At 43.7% G+C, this 17634-nt stretch overlaps 1 protein-coding gene across 1 annotated transcript; it reads right to left on the reverse strand.

Moving 5' to 3' along the window:
• Positions 1 to 327: 327 nt before the first annotated feature.
• KLF9 (KLF transcription factor 9) lies at positions 328 to 15345 on the reverse strand. The gene is made up of 2 exons (XM_073543728.1): positions 14468 to 15345; positions 328 to 8035 (listed from the first exon to the last, which is right to left on the reverse strand). Exons 1-2 carry the CDS (start codon positions 14985 to 14987, stop codon positions 7806 to 7808), a joined length of 750 nt encoding a protein of 249 aa, XP_073399829.1. The 5' UTR covers positions 14988 to 15345; the 3' UTR covers positions 328 to 7805.
• Between the last annotated feature and the right edge of the window lie 2289 nt (positions 15346 to 17634).

A 17634-nucleotide genomic window follows, 5' to 3' on the forward strand; every position in this document is an offset into this window, starting at 1 on the left:
GCCAGCCATTGATGACTGTCTAGGCATGCTGGAAGTTGTAGTTCTGTCACAGCTGGAAAGCCACAGCTTGGAGACCTCTGACTTACAATTAACAAAGTAGGGCCCCTTTAGTTGATGGGCCCCACAGCTGCTGTGGTTAGTTACGTATTACTACATTTAGTTTAGCAAATGTAACAAACGATATTCAAATTCTGAAATGAAGGACATATTTATTTCTCAACCCCAAAAAATGACTGCCCGCTAATAATTCCAGCCAGAGACACGCCCTAGGAGTCCAATGTTACTTTTTGCCGCCTAATATATGCAATTCATAAACAGACCCATAAGTGTTTGTATGACATTTTTTATTGGAACAGTTTTATATACACTTGTACAAAATTGGGTAGTACAACCCTTGGATTAAACAATTCCATTTGCTCTCCAAAACTAAAAAGAAAGCAGAAATAACTTATGAAACTATACAAAAAACATTGTAAAAATTAAACAACTGCAGAAATGACTATGCCAGAAAATTGCAAGTTATTGATCTGCATTGAAAGTTTGTACTGTAATATCTTACCACCCTTTCAGAACCGATGCTTGGGCAGCATCCATTCTGGAAGACTTGATGCAAAGTGATTTGATCAATTTTTTTTCGAGATTTCCGTAATGTAACTTTAGCATTCTTCACTTATCATTGTCCTTATCTGTTGTTAGAAGGTGTGACACCCAGAAAATGTATCAAGCTTTTCAATCTCAACAACACATAAGGGATCTTCTTTAGTCTACAGTTCAGTTTGGAACAAGGAATTAATTTCACAATCTGAAAACAATTAATGGACAAATTATATGAAATTCATCATCTATTAACTGCGTTATAGCCAAACTGTATGTTTGGGAATTTCCTTTAAACTGTACATTCACAGACATACTCGTAGAATTTAGTCACCTTCTACCTTTTGTTACTAGGTTATAATTTTAAAGCCTTTTTATGCCATCAATGTTGGGAGAATTTTAATTAAAATTTCTTTGAGATATTAATCCATGGAACGCAATAAATTATACTTAAATTCCCTAATAAATTACTGCATAGTATCCAGAAAATGGATCCTCATATGTGCAAACAGGAGCTTATATTATGCCGATGTTTTTAGGTTCGCGGCAGGGAAAAGTCAATTTTCTGACCATTGCTGGCACCATATAAAGGTCATTATTTGTTAATGTCCAATAGTAGTAGACTAGGAAACCGAAATCCCCTAAAACAAACTATTCTTCTTTTTACCAATCTAAAAAGGAAGTCTTTACTTACCTTTCAAGTTTTATTTAATGCAGTTTTTTTTTTTATCGCCTAAAGTTATGCGACTTTCTAAAAATACTTTGTTTCAATACCTCAAAATTTAAAAAAAAATCATTAAAGTGACTAGAACATATAGTTTATACCAAGAAGCTGAAAACATGTCCTGATCACGTCTTAGAGTATGCTCACATGTGGTGCTCTTGCTAGGATTTTTTTTTTACGTATTGAGTGCTTAAAATAAGCGCCCAAAAGAATGGTTGAAAAATGCAAGTAAAAGCCCTGCAAAAACAGCACGTTAAAAGCGTCAAAAACATGCGGCTTCTATGCAGCTGCAAAAACGCAACGTGTGAACTTACCATAAATGACCCAGGTGCATGGCTGGTTTAAAGAGAGCAGACCGCTATTTCTTCTACTCTTGGTTCTAATGAGCAACCATGTGTTCTCAATAGGAAGTGGGGAATATGCGGCTGCCAATCACCTCTAAGGTGGCTTACCTTCCGTGACAACAGGATTGGACTTTTAAATTCATGGTTTGTCAGGGCAGAGTTAATAGGCCACCCAGACACAAGACATAGTCGAAGGGTTTGTCCACCTTTTCTCAAATATGTACTGGGGACTTAACGTCAGTGGCATAACTAGAGTTGGGCTCAGTTGCAAGATTCCCCCCCTCGATCCTGAATAAATGTATATATACATATATGCACCCTTCAACCTGGTATATATATGTTCTTCATTCTGGCCCCATCCTGGTATATGTCCCTCATCCTTGCCCCAACCTGGTATATGTCCCTCATCCTTGCCCCATCCTGGTATATCCCCCATCCTGGTATATATGTTGCCCGCCCTGCCGCTGCGCTTCAATGTGTAGAAAAAAATAAACCACTATACTAACTTGTTGCAATAGACTTGTTATGGGCGGCCCTTTGGTACACTAAATCCAATTTAGTACACGACGTAACAGACGTTGATGGAAAGTATTACTTTACGGGCCACAAATGACATCTCAGCTTATTACAACACTTAGTCTTTCCTAATTTCCTGGTTGCTTGTAACTACCGAGAGAAACAGACTAAAACAAACAATAATTTGTAGAAGTGGGATGAAAATATGTATTGCACAATATTTGCATTGATAAATTCCTATAAATCTGCTTTACCATGAACAGAGATGAAATAAAACTCTAATCTAGAAATGCCTGGGTTAAAATGGACACTTGTTACTGAAAGGCCATTATACTACATAGCCTATATGTTTCTGTATACCTGAAGAGAAAGAACAAAATTTCAAAAAGTGCTGTGTATATGGCTAGGACCATATGGAAGGGCAGTCACAGCACCATTGCACTGCTCCCCACGTCTGTAACCGCTATGGACCATCAGTTATGAGAGCGAGAACCTAGCAGGAAGTGCTCACCCCTCCGCCAGCACTTCTACAGGTGAAGTGCAGGATTACGCCATGTACAAATATCATGGGTCTTCCGGAGGGTGATACATTTTTGCAGAGGATCTTAGCTATAGATGAGCATCTAGAAAGAGTTTGAATTGATTTTTTTTTAACTAAAGCAGGAAACTCCTTTAAGCCAGGGTTCCTCAACTCCAGTCCTCAAGGTCCACCAACAGATCATGTTTTCAGGATTTCTTTTGTATTGCACAGGTGAAGCAATTATCACCTGAGCAATACCAAGATTTCCTTGGTAAAACATGATCTGTTGGTGGACCTTGAGGACTGGAGTTGGGGAACCCTGCTTTAAGCAATAGCTTGTTTTCAATCTGTCAAACCAGCCGCCCAAACATCCTTGCTAAATTGTTATGGGCAACATCCTGCCTAAGTGGAAATGCCAAGAAACAGCACTTCTCATCATTTTCAACCATTTAGACAAGTTCCCATGTACCAGAGGCCCTATGAAGATCATACGTGTAGGGTAAAAAAACACTATTTTTCACTTTGCACTGAACGTCTATATTTCCCACTACATTATTCTTACATTTACTACAAATTCCTGAACTGTAAACACAACTGATATAATAATGCACTTTCATGTAAAATTAATTAAGAAAACACACCATTAAAGTGATAAATCCTTACCTTTTAAAAAGTTGCTTATCTTTGCTGTAGGTAAATGCTATATGTACACGTTTGTAACCTTTTATTCTTTGTTTTAATGTATCTAAAACCAAAAAATGAGGCGACATTGTAAATAGCCTTGATTACCAAACTTCAATTTTGTATCTACAGCTCCTATGTAAATTTATGTGTTTTCATGGTTACTGATTAGATACAAACAATCCCTTAGGCTCCGATTCATCAAAGCCGACATTGTTCACATTGGTCTTGATGGGGTTGTGTGCTGGAGTCAGATGCTCCTGATTCATGGAGAGGTGCATGCCCTTCATGAGTCAGGAAAGTTGGAAAAGTAAGATTCGTGGCCTAGCGAATTTGACTAGTGGTGGTCGCCAAGCTCACATCCGCCCACTTTGTCTGAGCTGGGCGAAAGTTGCAAAATTTTAGCACTGCTTTGAGCTGCGCCAAAACTTTGTTACTTTTCACAGAATTCTGGAGTAAAGGATTTGATGAAAGTCTGATCTGATCTTTGTGAAGTCTGATCTTGCAGCTTTGTGTAATTCCCTTCTATCTGTCCACTCTACCATTACCTGACGATTAGTAAGAAGAGGAGGTAGAGGAAATAGAGTAACACAAAACTACAGTTCAGAGTTTGTAATCAATAACCATAGAAACAAATTGGTCTGCATAGTGCAATTTTGACAAAATAGTGTTCACATCGTTTAACAAACCAAATATATTGAGATGATTAGGGAGACATCTTCAAAGGCATTGTGTTATCAGTGGCATTTTAGCGCTTCGATTCTTCCCTCTTCTATAAGAACAGGGGATTTTTTCACAAGTGCAAGGAGGCTTTCCAACATTTGGAAAATCTCCTTGTGTCTTCTTGAATGTCTCCGATTCTAGGAAGTGATTAGTAGCTGGTCCAATTTTGGGCCAAATTTGCCAAACTGTCCAACTGTGTATGGACAGAAAGCATTTTGCAAGGGTAAAAATGTCAATGCCACCAAACTAGAATTATACATTAAGGCCTGTTGTCTGTCTGGCTATTATCTACTAAGGCTACATGGCCACTCGTGTTAGGGCCAGACTATGACACAAGTAGATAAAGAAGAATATCATCTATATGAAGTTGAGAAAAGCAAATTATTCAATTATTTCCAAAATGTAAAATGATTCGGAAGTGTACTGCCCAAAGCCATGTCTTTTACAGTGATAATGACTGGACTTTGCACTGTAGTTTCCACAGTAATTAAAAATCCTGTTAAATGATGGTATATGGTTTGATTCCTTCCTGCCTCATGAGGGCGCGGATTGGTTTTCTTGGAATGTCGTCCTTGTAATTCTCCTTCAGCAGTTTTGTACTGGGCATTACACCGATGTTGTAAGAGAAGCAGAATGATGGAATTCCATGCATGAAACGAGTATTATTCCTGAATTTGACACAATGGAGCCATACGCGCCCCTCTCGATTTAAAGCCACAGCAAAGTGTTATAAAAGGTTATAAAAACGATGTTTTCATCAGAAGTGGTAAAGATACATGCGTCGTAAGTCAATCACAAAATAAACATCATCTCCTTAACGTCACTTTGACTAAAGTTCACTTATCTTAAACTCAAAACGAAGTGATGTGGTTGGATGTACTCAGAAGCTGAAACGCGTCGAAGCTCAATTTTATCATAATTAACAATACAAATCCAATCGAAATCCGTACTGTACCTATACACCTTAAAGCAAATCAGGATGCTATATAATACAATGCTCAAACATCTTATGTCAACTACTTAACAGACAGACGTTATTATCTCGATGATTACACACAGAGCTTGGGGGGCTTTGAAGATGAAAGTCAACAGGAAAAACCCCACAAGGATTTCGATAACATGATACATGAAGTCACTGTATAGAATTTGTGCTTGTTGATGTTAAGCTCTTCATTTTTTTTTTCTTTCTGCTCGATGTGCAAAACCAGAAATGCTTGTAGTTGTCCTCATTTAGCCTTTTACAAAGATCTCCCACTAAAACCACATGCTGCCCCTGGCAGTAAATGAGAAAAACGTTAAACCAAACCATACTGTTTTGTTTTTCAAGTCCCTTAACATTTTTTTTTTTTTTGCTATTTTTTTTTTAATCTGGTTATCTGGAAGAATTATTTTGCTATGCGGAATAAAGAATTAAGCGTTTCAAAAACTGAAACAGAGGTAGAAAGTGTATTTTTTTTTTAGTTTTTTGTATTTTTTTTTTCTTTTCCTGACATTCCTTATTTCGTAGTATAATTGAACTGTAGTGTATTTTTGCAACAGTCTTTCTATGGCCTAAAGACAGACGTATGATTGCACATTGTGTAATATTAATTTTAATCAAGGAACAGTATTAAACAAAAAATAATAAGGTGCCTACTGTGCTGTACCTCTCGCTTTTTTTTCACCTTTTCCCAAAATGCTACACAAGGAGGAATACATCTCATTTTCGGTTTTGTTGCGGGATTCCCTTTCAGTGCGCAGAAGACACTACTTGGAAGCCTTCGTTTTTGCCAATTTTTTCCCCCTTAGTTGTGCAATAGACTCCGTTGTGTGGATTTTGAAGGTCAGTCCAAATTAATGAAATGTTCTAAAGACACCTAATGAAGTAGGCACTAGAGCCATGTGAAAATTGTAAAAAACAGTATAAAAACAAGACCCTTGGCACTTGTATGACTATAAAATTGTCCCAAGGGTTATGGTATCATATCTGGGATCAGAATTCCAGCTAATGTTTTATCCCCGTGCATATATGAAATTGTTTTTTAAAGGCTAAGTGAATCAGTAAAAAAAAAAAAATGTAGAAAATCTTACCGGCTTGTTTTTCATGGTTTGTGTGACGTGATGGCTCTAGAATTTGAGCGAGTGGGTCACATAAAATGTACCACTCTATAAGCCATGTTTAGCTGACAGTGTGGACTATTTTTACAACCGTCCTTTCTACTCGTGACATAGGAACCTGTGGAGTGATCGGAGTGCGTCTATCTACTACGAACATGGAATGGACCGAATCTCGTATGTACAAAGACATGAATTTGTAAACTGCCTGTGTGGCCAAGCTCTGCATAGTTACCCCCCACCCATCACCGCTGAGGAGGCCATCACACCAATGGTCAGCCTCCCCAGTATGGAACAAGACTGCAAATATCGGCTTCATGTGAAATTATCACTGGAAACATAAGGTGCAAAAAGTCTTCATTCCATTTGGTTCGTCTGGCTACCAAATGAAATGATGTAAACGTGGATTGGATAATTAGATCGAGAACCTAAATGACACAATGGTGAGGCATTTAAGAAGAGTGACACTTTCTGTCAGTCTGTGCATGCTGAGTGTCGTCCCACAATCAGAAAGTGCGGTACTGTAGTGGATGCAGTGACAGACCAACTGCCTGGCATTGATCTATGCAACAGACTTCTTAGCAAGTTCACACTGCTTAGTGTCGAAGCGCTCATTAACCCTAAGCACTGAGAAGACAGCAATGCTTCTGTCAACAGCCCAGTCAAACATTCTGGTTTTGCAGGAACTGGTTGTCATTGCTATGTTGGTAACAACACGTGCATAGCAATATACAATTCTACTAAAATGACCCTCAGATAACTCATCCAAGCTTGCAGGGAAAGGCATACACGTTCAGTGTCCTACACAGCTGCACACAAGTCCTCAGAAGATGCAAAGTGGACGTAGAGACAAAGTTTGTCGACCGTCATACATGGTGTGAAAAGATGTCTACTTCAGGACGTGTGTCTTGTATACTAAATGTACAATTCATTGCTGAGTATTGCATCTCCCATTAACAACACGTGGTTCCCAACCTGCAAACGGGGGAGACTCAGGGTGGTAGAGCACCCACCAAATATGCCTTCTAGCCCTCAGTTTGCTTTATGCAGATTTTTCCTTTTTTATCCTTCCCTCCACCATGCTCCATAGGAAATGGTGCAGGTCCTACAAAAGTGCCCCAGTCAACGGAGGTGACTGCGTTCATCCATATTATAGGGAGATCAATAGTCCATCAAAAATGAAACACAGATTTCAAGACATCGTAAGACATAATCCCACAAGAAACCAAGTTCAAGCATGTTCTATACCAGCTTGCTTCATAAAATGTATATATTCCCTTATATACGTATGCATGTGTCCTCATACTTGTACTTCGTTCACAAATGTAAAGCTTATCCATTGTGGTTTCTATTTCATAAACACATATGCATGCCAGCGCAAGCACAAACGATAGTACAGTCAAAACCGTGATGGTACAGATCACACCACTACAAAAAAAATACCTAGAGTTGGATGCCGCCAAAAGAAACCGGGCAGCAGTTTCCTTTAAATACACTGCTGCAGAAGCATGAATGTTAAACTGCTACATTTCCTTTGACAAGATGCAAGATGATATGTACAGCAGCTGAGATTTTCATTTGACAGCTTGGTTACTCTATGATTGTATACTCAGATGAAGGTTGAGTTGGACCTCTTGGACCTCTTAATCATGCTTGGATGGAAATCTGTATGGCGGCGGGCGTGCTTGGTCAGGTGGTCACTCCTCATGAACCTCTTCTCGCACAGGGGACATCGAAACTGCTTCTCACCCGTGTGTGTCCGGTAATGGCGAGTCAGCTCATCTGACCGGGAGAACTTTTTAAGGCAGTCGGGCCATGTACATGGAAATGGACGTTCACCTATGGGGGTAAAAAAGAATTACCTAAAAAAGAGAAAAAGACAGAACCGACTAGAAATATGTGAAAGCTACAGATTACAATTCCCTCTGTCCTTTGAAGCTTCACACTATTTGACATGTATATGTCAAATATCATAGGTTGTGAACCAGTGGAGCTACGGGGCTCCTAAAGAGGACCTAGCCTAATTGGGAATCTTCATGGGTAGGGAGCATGTGCCAGGATCCCTGCTCTGCATTAACTGCAATATTTGTAGAACATTGATCTGAGGAGGTGACAATGATTGCAGAGGTGGGGTGGTGTTAAAGAGAAGTCTTAATGTGGGCTTTAGCCAATAATTGTAATCCTCACTTTAAAGGAATTCTTTTTTTTTTTTATACATTTTGACTTGTGCAGTTCCTCTATTATTCCTATTAAAAAAAAATGAATAAACTGTCAATTGGGTGTTGCCAAATAGGGGTGCGATATTTTATCCAATCAGTGCTGCCTGTGCCAGACAGGGATACACCCCTTTGACAAGGGGAAAAGTATCAAACACTTGTCAATGTATTCATATATTAATACATTAAAGAGCTATAACAAAGAAACACACAATGCAGAGAAAGGAAAGATGCATTCAGCAATTCCATCATTTCCTAAAACATGTCTAGAGAGCAGACAGTTCATTTAACCCATTCCATAAGGGTGCCCCAATTTAACCCTCAGCAATATGTATGCCCGATTACTACTGCTAAACAATAGAGCGTCCAGTATAATCTAAAAGTATATGGGCTTTATCACTCTACAAGAAAAGATATATTCCCTGTATAATAATGGGTGTCATAAATGAAACCCAATTTTAGGCTCATTAGCAGATAAGCGATATGGGTTAACCCTTTACAGCTTAGAAGGTAACTATACCTTCATTAGGTCCCACTATAGTGCCCCATACCCTGTCTTACCACCTGAGGCTGAACGGAACGTGGGCAGGGGCTGCATATGTATGCCACATATGAACAAGGCCTATGTGACACCATAGGCAGCTTGTCAAAATCCTTAAATTAAGGCAATGTTTATGCACCCAGAGCTCTGTGTCACCGGCAGTCAGTAGGTTATATATTTAAATCCTTGCTTCTGCATACATAGCAGCCTCCTGCCGATGCAGATGTGACAACATAATGAGACATAAGGGCCACATCATAGATCGCTCACTTTTAGTTGCAACAGCGTAGTTAGATTTCATTTCCTAGGAAACTAGTATGAGCCGAGTATGTCATCCATTCTCCGATCACAATGACATACTGGTAGAGTAACACTGTGATGACACGTGACAACAGGAGTGTACACAGGGGTGCAGGTGCCATATAGCAAATCAAATGTGCCCCCTGGCTAACAGTGCCATATCCTACCCACCGGAGACTGGAAGACATTGTGCCATTTTTGCTCCATTTCCTTTCTAAGAACTGTGGGTTAAAGGGGCAATATCTAAGATTTTCAATGATCCTAAGATCGAGATAAGAATACCCCTTTAATTCCCCACACACTGTTTCGCCAATATTGTAGGACCTCCAGAGATAGGACCTTTGCACAGGTTTTCACCAGAAAATAAGGAATGAAACCAACTGGGGTCCCATAGCAGAATGATGTGCTGTCTCTGTGGTATGTACTCCTTTGTCTGACATCATCTGGTCTGTTTCCAATACATCGTACAGGGGTTATATCGTAGGGTGCAGACATCTCCATGCATGATTACTCAAGGTGATGTAAGGTAAACTACCAAATTCTAAGCCATGAGATACCAAAATATATTTAACAAATATTGGTCAATCTTGCTAACTTTGTTGGGACCTTCTGATCATTTAATCTGTATTTCCTCTCTTTTTGGAACTTTCACAATTCACTTTTGTACTTAAGGTGGTCTAAGAGGGAATCTTTCTTCTTGTGGAGAGCCATGCAATGCTCATCTGGGAATTTAAAGGGAAAATGTGTCCAAATTTGAGTTATGTTACCTATTAATATGGGCATACAGGTTAGAGACTGCTGAAAACAGTCCTACCTGTGTGTCTCATGGATGATGCTTTCTTTTCGAGAAATCTGCTTTTATCCATTTATGTAAATTAGTTCTTCCTGCCTCACACAGCATCACTCAGTCTTTGTGACACAGGTGCTTGTCCAGAAATCTCGCACCTGCACATTTCATCTCTCGGCTTTCCTCTACAGTGTTCCGCCCTTCTTTGGGCAAAGGCTTCACGTTCCTTCTGCACAGGCGAGTTACTAATACTGGGAGTGGAAGTATCAGTGACTCGCCAGCACCTGCGCAGTAGGAAAGTGAAGCCTATGCCCAAAGAAGGGCGGAACACTGTAGATTAAAGCCAAAAGATGGAATGTGCAGGAGCAAGGTTTCCGGACAAGCACCTCCGTCATAGGGATAGAGTGAAGCTGTAGGAGGTGATACATAGGAAAATGAAGTGCTGAGACAGAGTTATCTTCCAGGCACCATCTGCCCCGAGGCCCGTAAAAGATCATTTATATAAAAGATGATTTCTCATCAACAACACAGCCGATTTGAGACATACAGGAAGGCCTATATTCAGCATTCTATAACCTGCATGCCCATATTAATAGGTTAGATAGCTCAAATGTGGTGACAGGTTCCATATAAGTATGCAAATATCCTCTTCAGAGATAAAGGGGCTTTGAACTCTAGTGCCACCTTTTGAGGGTAGCAAGGGCAGCACGGTGGCTCAATGGTTAGCACCATTTTGCAGCACTGGGGTCCGGAGTTCAAATCCCACCACGGGCAACATCTGCAAGGAGTTTGTATTTCTCCCCGTGTTTGTGTGAGTTTCCTCCGGGTACTCTGGTTTCCTCCCACATTCCAAAGACATACTGATAGGGAATTTAGATTGTGAGCCCCATCGGGGACAGTGATGATAATGTTATGGTGCTATATAAGCAACGCATAATAATATTACTAACAGTCAATGTTGACCCTTTCCTAATAACTTAGCGTTACAAGCCAAGCCAGAGAATAAACCATCAGAGGTGTTTGGCAGTTGCTTACCCATCTCCTTCTATTAGGAATGCAAAGTGCCTCTTCATAGAGTGCCAAGCTGCTGTAAGGAGCTTAGGAACTTATATATGCAAATATGCTCTTCATAGAGGAAGACCTCAAGAACTCTAGTGCCACCTACTGGGAGTAGCAATCATAAAAGATAATAACAAGCCTTACCACACGACTTAAGATAAAAAGCCATACCAGACAATAAACCACTACCAGAGGTTTTTGGCAGCTGTTTACCCATCAATTCCCAATAAGAATGTAAAGTGCCTGTAGTGAAGAGCAAAGGTGCTGGGGACAAGGTGTTATAAGAGCATGATCAGGTGCTAACAAAGTTCCCACTGCTATATGTCTCCCGGCTGTTAGACAGCCACAACACATACATGGATTTCATGTCTGTTAGGCAATGCCTTCATGTGTTGCGGCTGCCCAACAGCTGCGAGACATGCAACGGCAGGGACTCGAACATAGTTTTTGAGTACACCTAAGACTCTCGGTTAGCACCCAAGCATGCTCGGATAACACATCAGAGCACGTTCAATCATCACTAATTGCATCTTGAGAAAAAAAAGAGAATTTGAATTCTAGTGCCACCTATTGAAAGTTGCAATCTTCAAAGTCAATATTAACCTTTTAACGAGCCTTGATACATGACTTGAGATAAGAGGCCAAATCTGACACTCCATTTGCAGACATGTGTTAGGGTGTTTGCCCCTACTCAGTACAATGCAGGCGATCTGATTTGGCTAGGAGATAGGCCTCTGACATAGAGTTTAAGGGGAAAGGTTTCTCCTGATGGAGTATGCCAAGCTGAAGTAAAGAGACTTACAGGCCATGAAATACTCCTCTGAAGACTTAAATATGCAAAATATCATGTAGCAAGGATTGTTAAAGGGTAGATATTAATATTTAAGATTGCTATATCCAATAGGTGGGACTAGAGGTCAAGTTTTCTTTCTCTGTGACAAGGATATTGACATGTTTAAATTCGTAGAGGAGCATTGCTTGGTCTATATGTCTCCTTACACTGGCAAGTCATTTTCCATAAGGAGAAATGTCCCCTCTTATTTCCATTAAGAACACATGGTCCACCAAGCAAATATGCATCTTTATTGGAAGTCAGGAGCCACCAACTACCTTTGAAGGAGCAACAGACCTATATGTGATTTCATTTGAAGTGGCACAGGTTGTCCTACACTAAGCTCATGAGATGATGGGAAAGATATAGCAAGATGAAAATTGTGCTCCTTTTAACAATTGCTTGTAGGAGAGAAGGTCTCCCTGACCCTCAACTGATCCCTTCTATTTCATAATGTGAACAGATGGAGCTCCAGGTTCACAGCCTATGGGAAAGAAGAATTATGTCATGGGTTTAATGTCTATAGACCCCCTCCGTGTAGGTACATGGTCTATTGCAGCTAGGAGAACTTGTATAGCCTATCGTGTTGGACACAATTAGATAACTACATTTCGTAGATCAGTCCTATTCATTCATTTGGAAGAATGCTGAACCTGCAGACATATCCATCAAAAAGCTGGTGAGAAATGACAAGGGGCGTCTGGCAGTAGAAGAGATGATTATACTGGGTGGCCTCCAGTGATGTCACCTGCTCATAAACCCAGGTTTCTTACTGCATTCTGCATGCTGTATTCTTAAAAAGTCTTTGTTTGCACCCACAGCAGAACTTCTATGGGTGGAGAGGCTGGTGCAAGTGAGGGCTGCTGTACTTTTCCACAGACACACCCGAGCCTCACTCTTTCCTGGCTGTAACCAATCATGCCCATGGAAACAAAAGAATACTGACCAGAGTTTCAGCGGGATCACTGCCTTTTACAGGGATCTCCTGACCCCTCTCCTCCCCATCCGAAAATGAAAAGCCATAAACATCAATCTAAAAAAATCTAATAAATGCAAATGTGCTGGCGAGTACAGAGGGTACATGACAAATGTGATGTCACCTTCCCCGAGACTCAGGTCTCTGTGGCATAATTAGCAGGTTCTCGCAAGGTGGCTGCAAAGTCATCCATGCCAACAGAAAATGCAGATGAAACTGGAGATTTCTCATGCGAAACGGCAAATTGTGCACTTAGTCATGGCATCGTCTACCACACCTTTCAGCCCACAGATGGCATATGGGGCATGCCTACACTTGGAGTATGAATCATTGGGTTTGTTGGGAAATGTGAATGTAATAAGCAGACTATCAGCGGAGGGCTGAGACATAATGCAGAGCTGAACACTGTGTCTTTCCAATCCTCCGTCAGAGGGTTTAATATTGGATTAAAGATGTAAATATGGGGGGGGGGTAGTATATGGGGTGGTGGGGAGTCAGCTGTTGGGAGATGGAGGGTCTGCCAGACACTAGATGCTGTCTGAGAGCGGGCGGGCGGTGGAGCAGCAGAAATACAATCTCCTCAGTCAGTCTCAGTGGAAGAGGTAATCTGAGGTCAGCTCGTTGGTATGGAAGTGCGGAAGCAGATAATGAAGAATGCGATTAGACAGCTCGCTCCTACCCTGCTGGCTCGTAATCAAACGAGAGGGAAAAAGATACATCCACAAATACAAAGCCCACCAGACTGCCACATACAGAGATTAGGAACCCGGCTAATCTAGACCCCTCGCACACACGAACCGGGGATCTACCTGGCCAATCTAGAGGGTATCGGGTAGTAGGTGGCATCTAGCTCCCAACTTTGGTCGTAGAGTTACCGGACCCGGTGACCTAAGCTGATCCCTCTCGGATAAGTTATTCGCAGCCAATGGGCACTTTCGTGCCCTTTTTCCCAAGGTCTACAGGATGCTGAATGAATGGCACTGTACCCAGGTGAATGTTACTTGTCGAGTGACGTCATGCCACAAACCACGTGGAAATGGTAGCCACCCACCGGTTGGCCGGGTTACAAATCAAGGCGTGACCATAGGGGTGTTCCCCGAATCTACGGGAACCACCTTCCATAAAGCTCACAACGCGACAACCACGTTGCCAAAAGCATGTAGTGAGTCACAACTCTTGGGTCAAGAATGGCACAAGGAATGCCACCTAGGGGGCGCCCACTAATCGGTGGATTCGGACCTCGGCACTTTATTCGGAGGGCAGAAGCCTCCGATAGTTACGGTTCGGGTCGGTAAAAGTGGTCAGCCTAACGAGACGCGAGCTGGCAGGTGTAAGGGGCGCGCACTGCCCCCTGCGGGGCTACATTTTACATTGGCAGCAGGGAAAGTGAAGTGGGCAGTTTCTACCAGGAGTTTACATGAAGTTACTGCAGTGTTGTGAGCATGTCTATGCCAGCTGTACCCCACTCAGTGCAGGAACAGAAAGCGGGCTAGCCTGGCGTGTGTGTCTAGACATTGGGACTCCGCTCCCTCAGTGCCCACAGGTGGCTGGGGTACTGACCTGTGTGCACTCGGTAATGGGCTTTGAGGTGGGAGGACTTGCCATACACCTTGCCGCAGCCGCCATAAGGACACCTGTGCCTCTTCTCGCTGGAGGAGCCGGCGGGGCGTGGCGGGGAGCCGGGTGGGCGTGGCTGCGCGGAGTCGGGCTCGGGGCTGTAGTCCGTCCGGCTGGGGGTCGTGCTGCTGGAGGTCACGTCACTGTCCGAGCTGAGCTCCTCGTCGCTGTACACCGGGGAGGGCAGCGGCCGGTACTTGTTCAGCTCCAGCAGGCTCTTGGCGATAGTGAGCAGGGTGCAGTAGTCCTTCCAGGCGTCCCCCGGGCCGTCGTGCAGCTCCTTGGTCAGCCCCGGCTCCGGCATTGTCCGCAGGTGCAGGCTCGGCTCCTCGGCGCTCCTGCGCAGCTCTGCAGGTGCGGACTGGCCGTCCGGGCGGGCGGGCTCCGCTCCCTGGTGCGCGCGGTGGGAGATGGACACCAGACACTGCGCCGCCACCAGGTCCATGTAGGCGACAGCTGTCATCGCAGGCTCCGGAGAAGGCGCTGTCGGTGTGCGGCCGCTGCGCTCAGTGACTGCAGCCCCTCATGTTCCGCAGACAGCACTAGTCTGGGACCTCCCCGCCGCTAGTACACAATGCCCCTCCTGTGTCTGCAGCACACTTTCCCAAACTTCCAGCCCACACGTGGCAAGCTCCTGCGCGCAGCTAGCGCAGCATCGCGGGCTTTGTCTCCCTGACTGTGCCCAGTGCACTCCCAGACAAAGCTGGAGGAGAGGAGCCGCTGGTCGCCGCCTCCACTCGGGCTCAGGAATGCTCCGGCTCCGTAACAATTTAACAGAACCCCCGCGTCACAATGGGATGCGGCTCCCATAGGTTCTGATGGAAGGGGACACTCTATTCTGTTTACCTCCGTGCCTCTTCCAATCAGGGCGCCCCTCCCGGCCAGGGGCGGGCTGGCAGCCGGAGCACGGACCAATCACAGCGCTCCCCCTGTTTCCAGCGTGCTACTCCGCCAGACACACATACACACACTTACAGACGGGCACACAGCTGGCTCTTAAAAGGGCGACGCTCCCGCAGCTGTCCTCCTCCTGAGGGTGGTGAGGACTCCAGTCCTGAGGTGACCCCGTCTGCAGGAGGAGCTGCACCCACAGGAGACGCAGGAGAGGGGGCACATGGGGTCCGACACTCCACAGCCCACTGCCCAGGGACTGTAGGGAGGGAGGCAATCACAGTGACAAGACACATAAGCATGTTAGCCTATGTCTGACGCTGGAGCTGTGGGGTGCGCAGGATGGGGGCTGCTGCTGCTATACAGCTTTGCCCTGCATGTTTGGGCCAGCTCTGATCAGTAGTGGTGACCAGTGGCTGTGGCATTAAAGTGGTAGACAGAGATGGGAACCCTCTGATGCCCACCTAGAGTTCCTGCGACATGATTATGGACCATGATTTGGACCTTCACTATGGGGCCCCCATATACAGTATGAGCCCTCACATTGCCCCTATATACAGTGTGACCCCCATAACCTCCATATACGCAATGTGAGCCCCACATAGCCTTCATATATACTGGGTGAGCCCCATATAACTACCTATATATAGCATGAGCCCCACATAGCCTTCATATATACTGGGTGAGCCCCATATAACTACCTATATATAGCATGAGCCCCACATAGCCACCTATATACAGTATCAGCCCTCGCATTGCCCCTATATACAGTGTGACCCCCCCATAACCTCCATATACGCAATGTGAGCCCCACATAGCCTTCATATATACTGGGTGAGCCCCATATAACTACCTATATATAGCATGAGCCCCACATAGCCTTCATATATACTGGGTGAGCCCCATATAACTACCTATATATAGCATGAGCCCCACATAGCCTTCATATATACTGGGTGAGCCCCATATAACTACCTATATATAGCATGAGCCCCACATAGCCTTCATATATACTGGGTGAGCCCCATATAACTGCCTATATATAGCATGAGCCCCACATAGCCTTCATATATACTGGGTGAGCCCCATATAACTACCTATATATAGCATGAGCCCCACATAGCCTTCATATATACTGGGTGAGCCCCATATAACTACCTATATATAGCATGAGCCCCACATAGCCTTCATATATACTGGGTGAGCCCCATATAACTACCTATATATAGCATGAGCCCCACGTAGCCTCCATATATACACTGTGAGACCCACATAGCTCCCTATATATAGTATCAGCCCCCATATAACCTATACACAATATCAGCCCTCATATAGCCCCCGTATAGCTCCCTATATACAATATTAGCCCCCCACATAGCTCCCTATATACAGTATGAGCCCAACATAACCTCCGATATACAGTATGAGCCCCACGTATAGCTCCCTATATACAATATTAGCCCCCCACATAGCTCCCTATATACAGTATGAGCCCAACATAACCTCCAATATACAGTATGAGCCCCCACATAGCACCTATATATAGTATGAGCCCCCACATGGCTCCCTATATACAGTATGAGCCCCCACATAGCCCCCTATATACAGTATGAGCTCCCCCACATTGCTCTCACATAACTCTTGGTAGAAACTTGCCCAGTTCACTTTCTCTCTAATGAATGTAAAATGTAGCCCAGCAGGGGGCAGTGCGTGCCCCTTGCACGTGCCAGCTCACGTCTCATTAGTCTGACCACTTTTACCAACACAAGCGGTCTGCAAACTGCGATTATAAGCCTTCACATAGCCTCTCTATATACAGGATAAGCAACCACATAACCCCTATATGAGCTCTTGCATAGCTCCTTATACTGTATACAGGATGAGCCCCTACATAGCCCCCTAAACATATGTTAAAAAAATATATACTTACCTCGTTCCTGTTCACCCGGTGCTCTCCTCCGGTTCCTGGGGCTCCACTACTACTTGTGGAAGCTGGGGTGTGGCCTCCCTCTCCTGAGCTGGAAATTGTATTTAAAGGCTTCCCCTGACAGGTGTCTGGTGGTTAGGACCCGGTCCTTGTCTGCCCTTATTCACACAGACGTCAACTTTGGCACGTGACAAGGTTACTAATACTAGACAGTGTAGGACCGCCCCGACCACAGAGTCACCTTGTCGATGGTGGGACGGCTTTTATGCTATGTTTGATCAAATACAGTATT

The sequence above is a fragment of the Dendrobates tinctorius genome, unplaced genomic scaffold, assembly GCF_039654945.1.
Source record: "Dendrobates tinctorius isolate UK_male_01 unplaced genomic scaffold, ASM3965494v1 ptg000134l, whole genome shotgun sequence".
Lineage (NCBI taxonomy): Eukaryota > Metazoa > Chordata > Amphibia > Anura > Dendrobatidae > Dendrobates > Dendrobates tinctorius.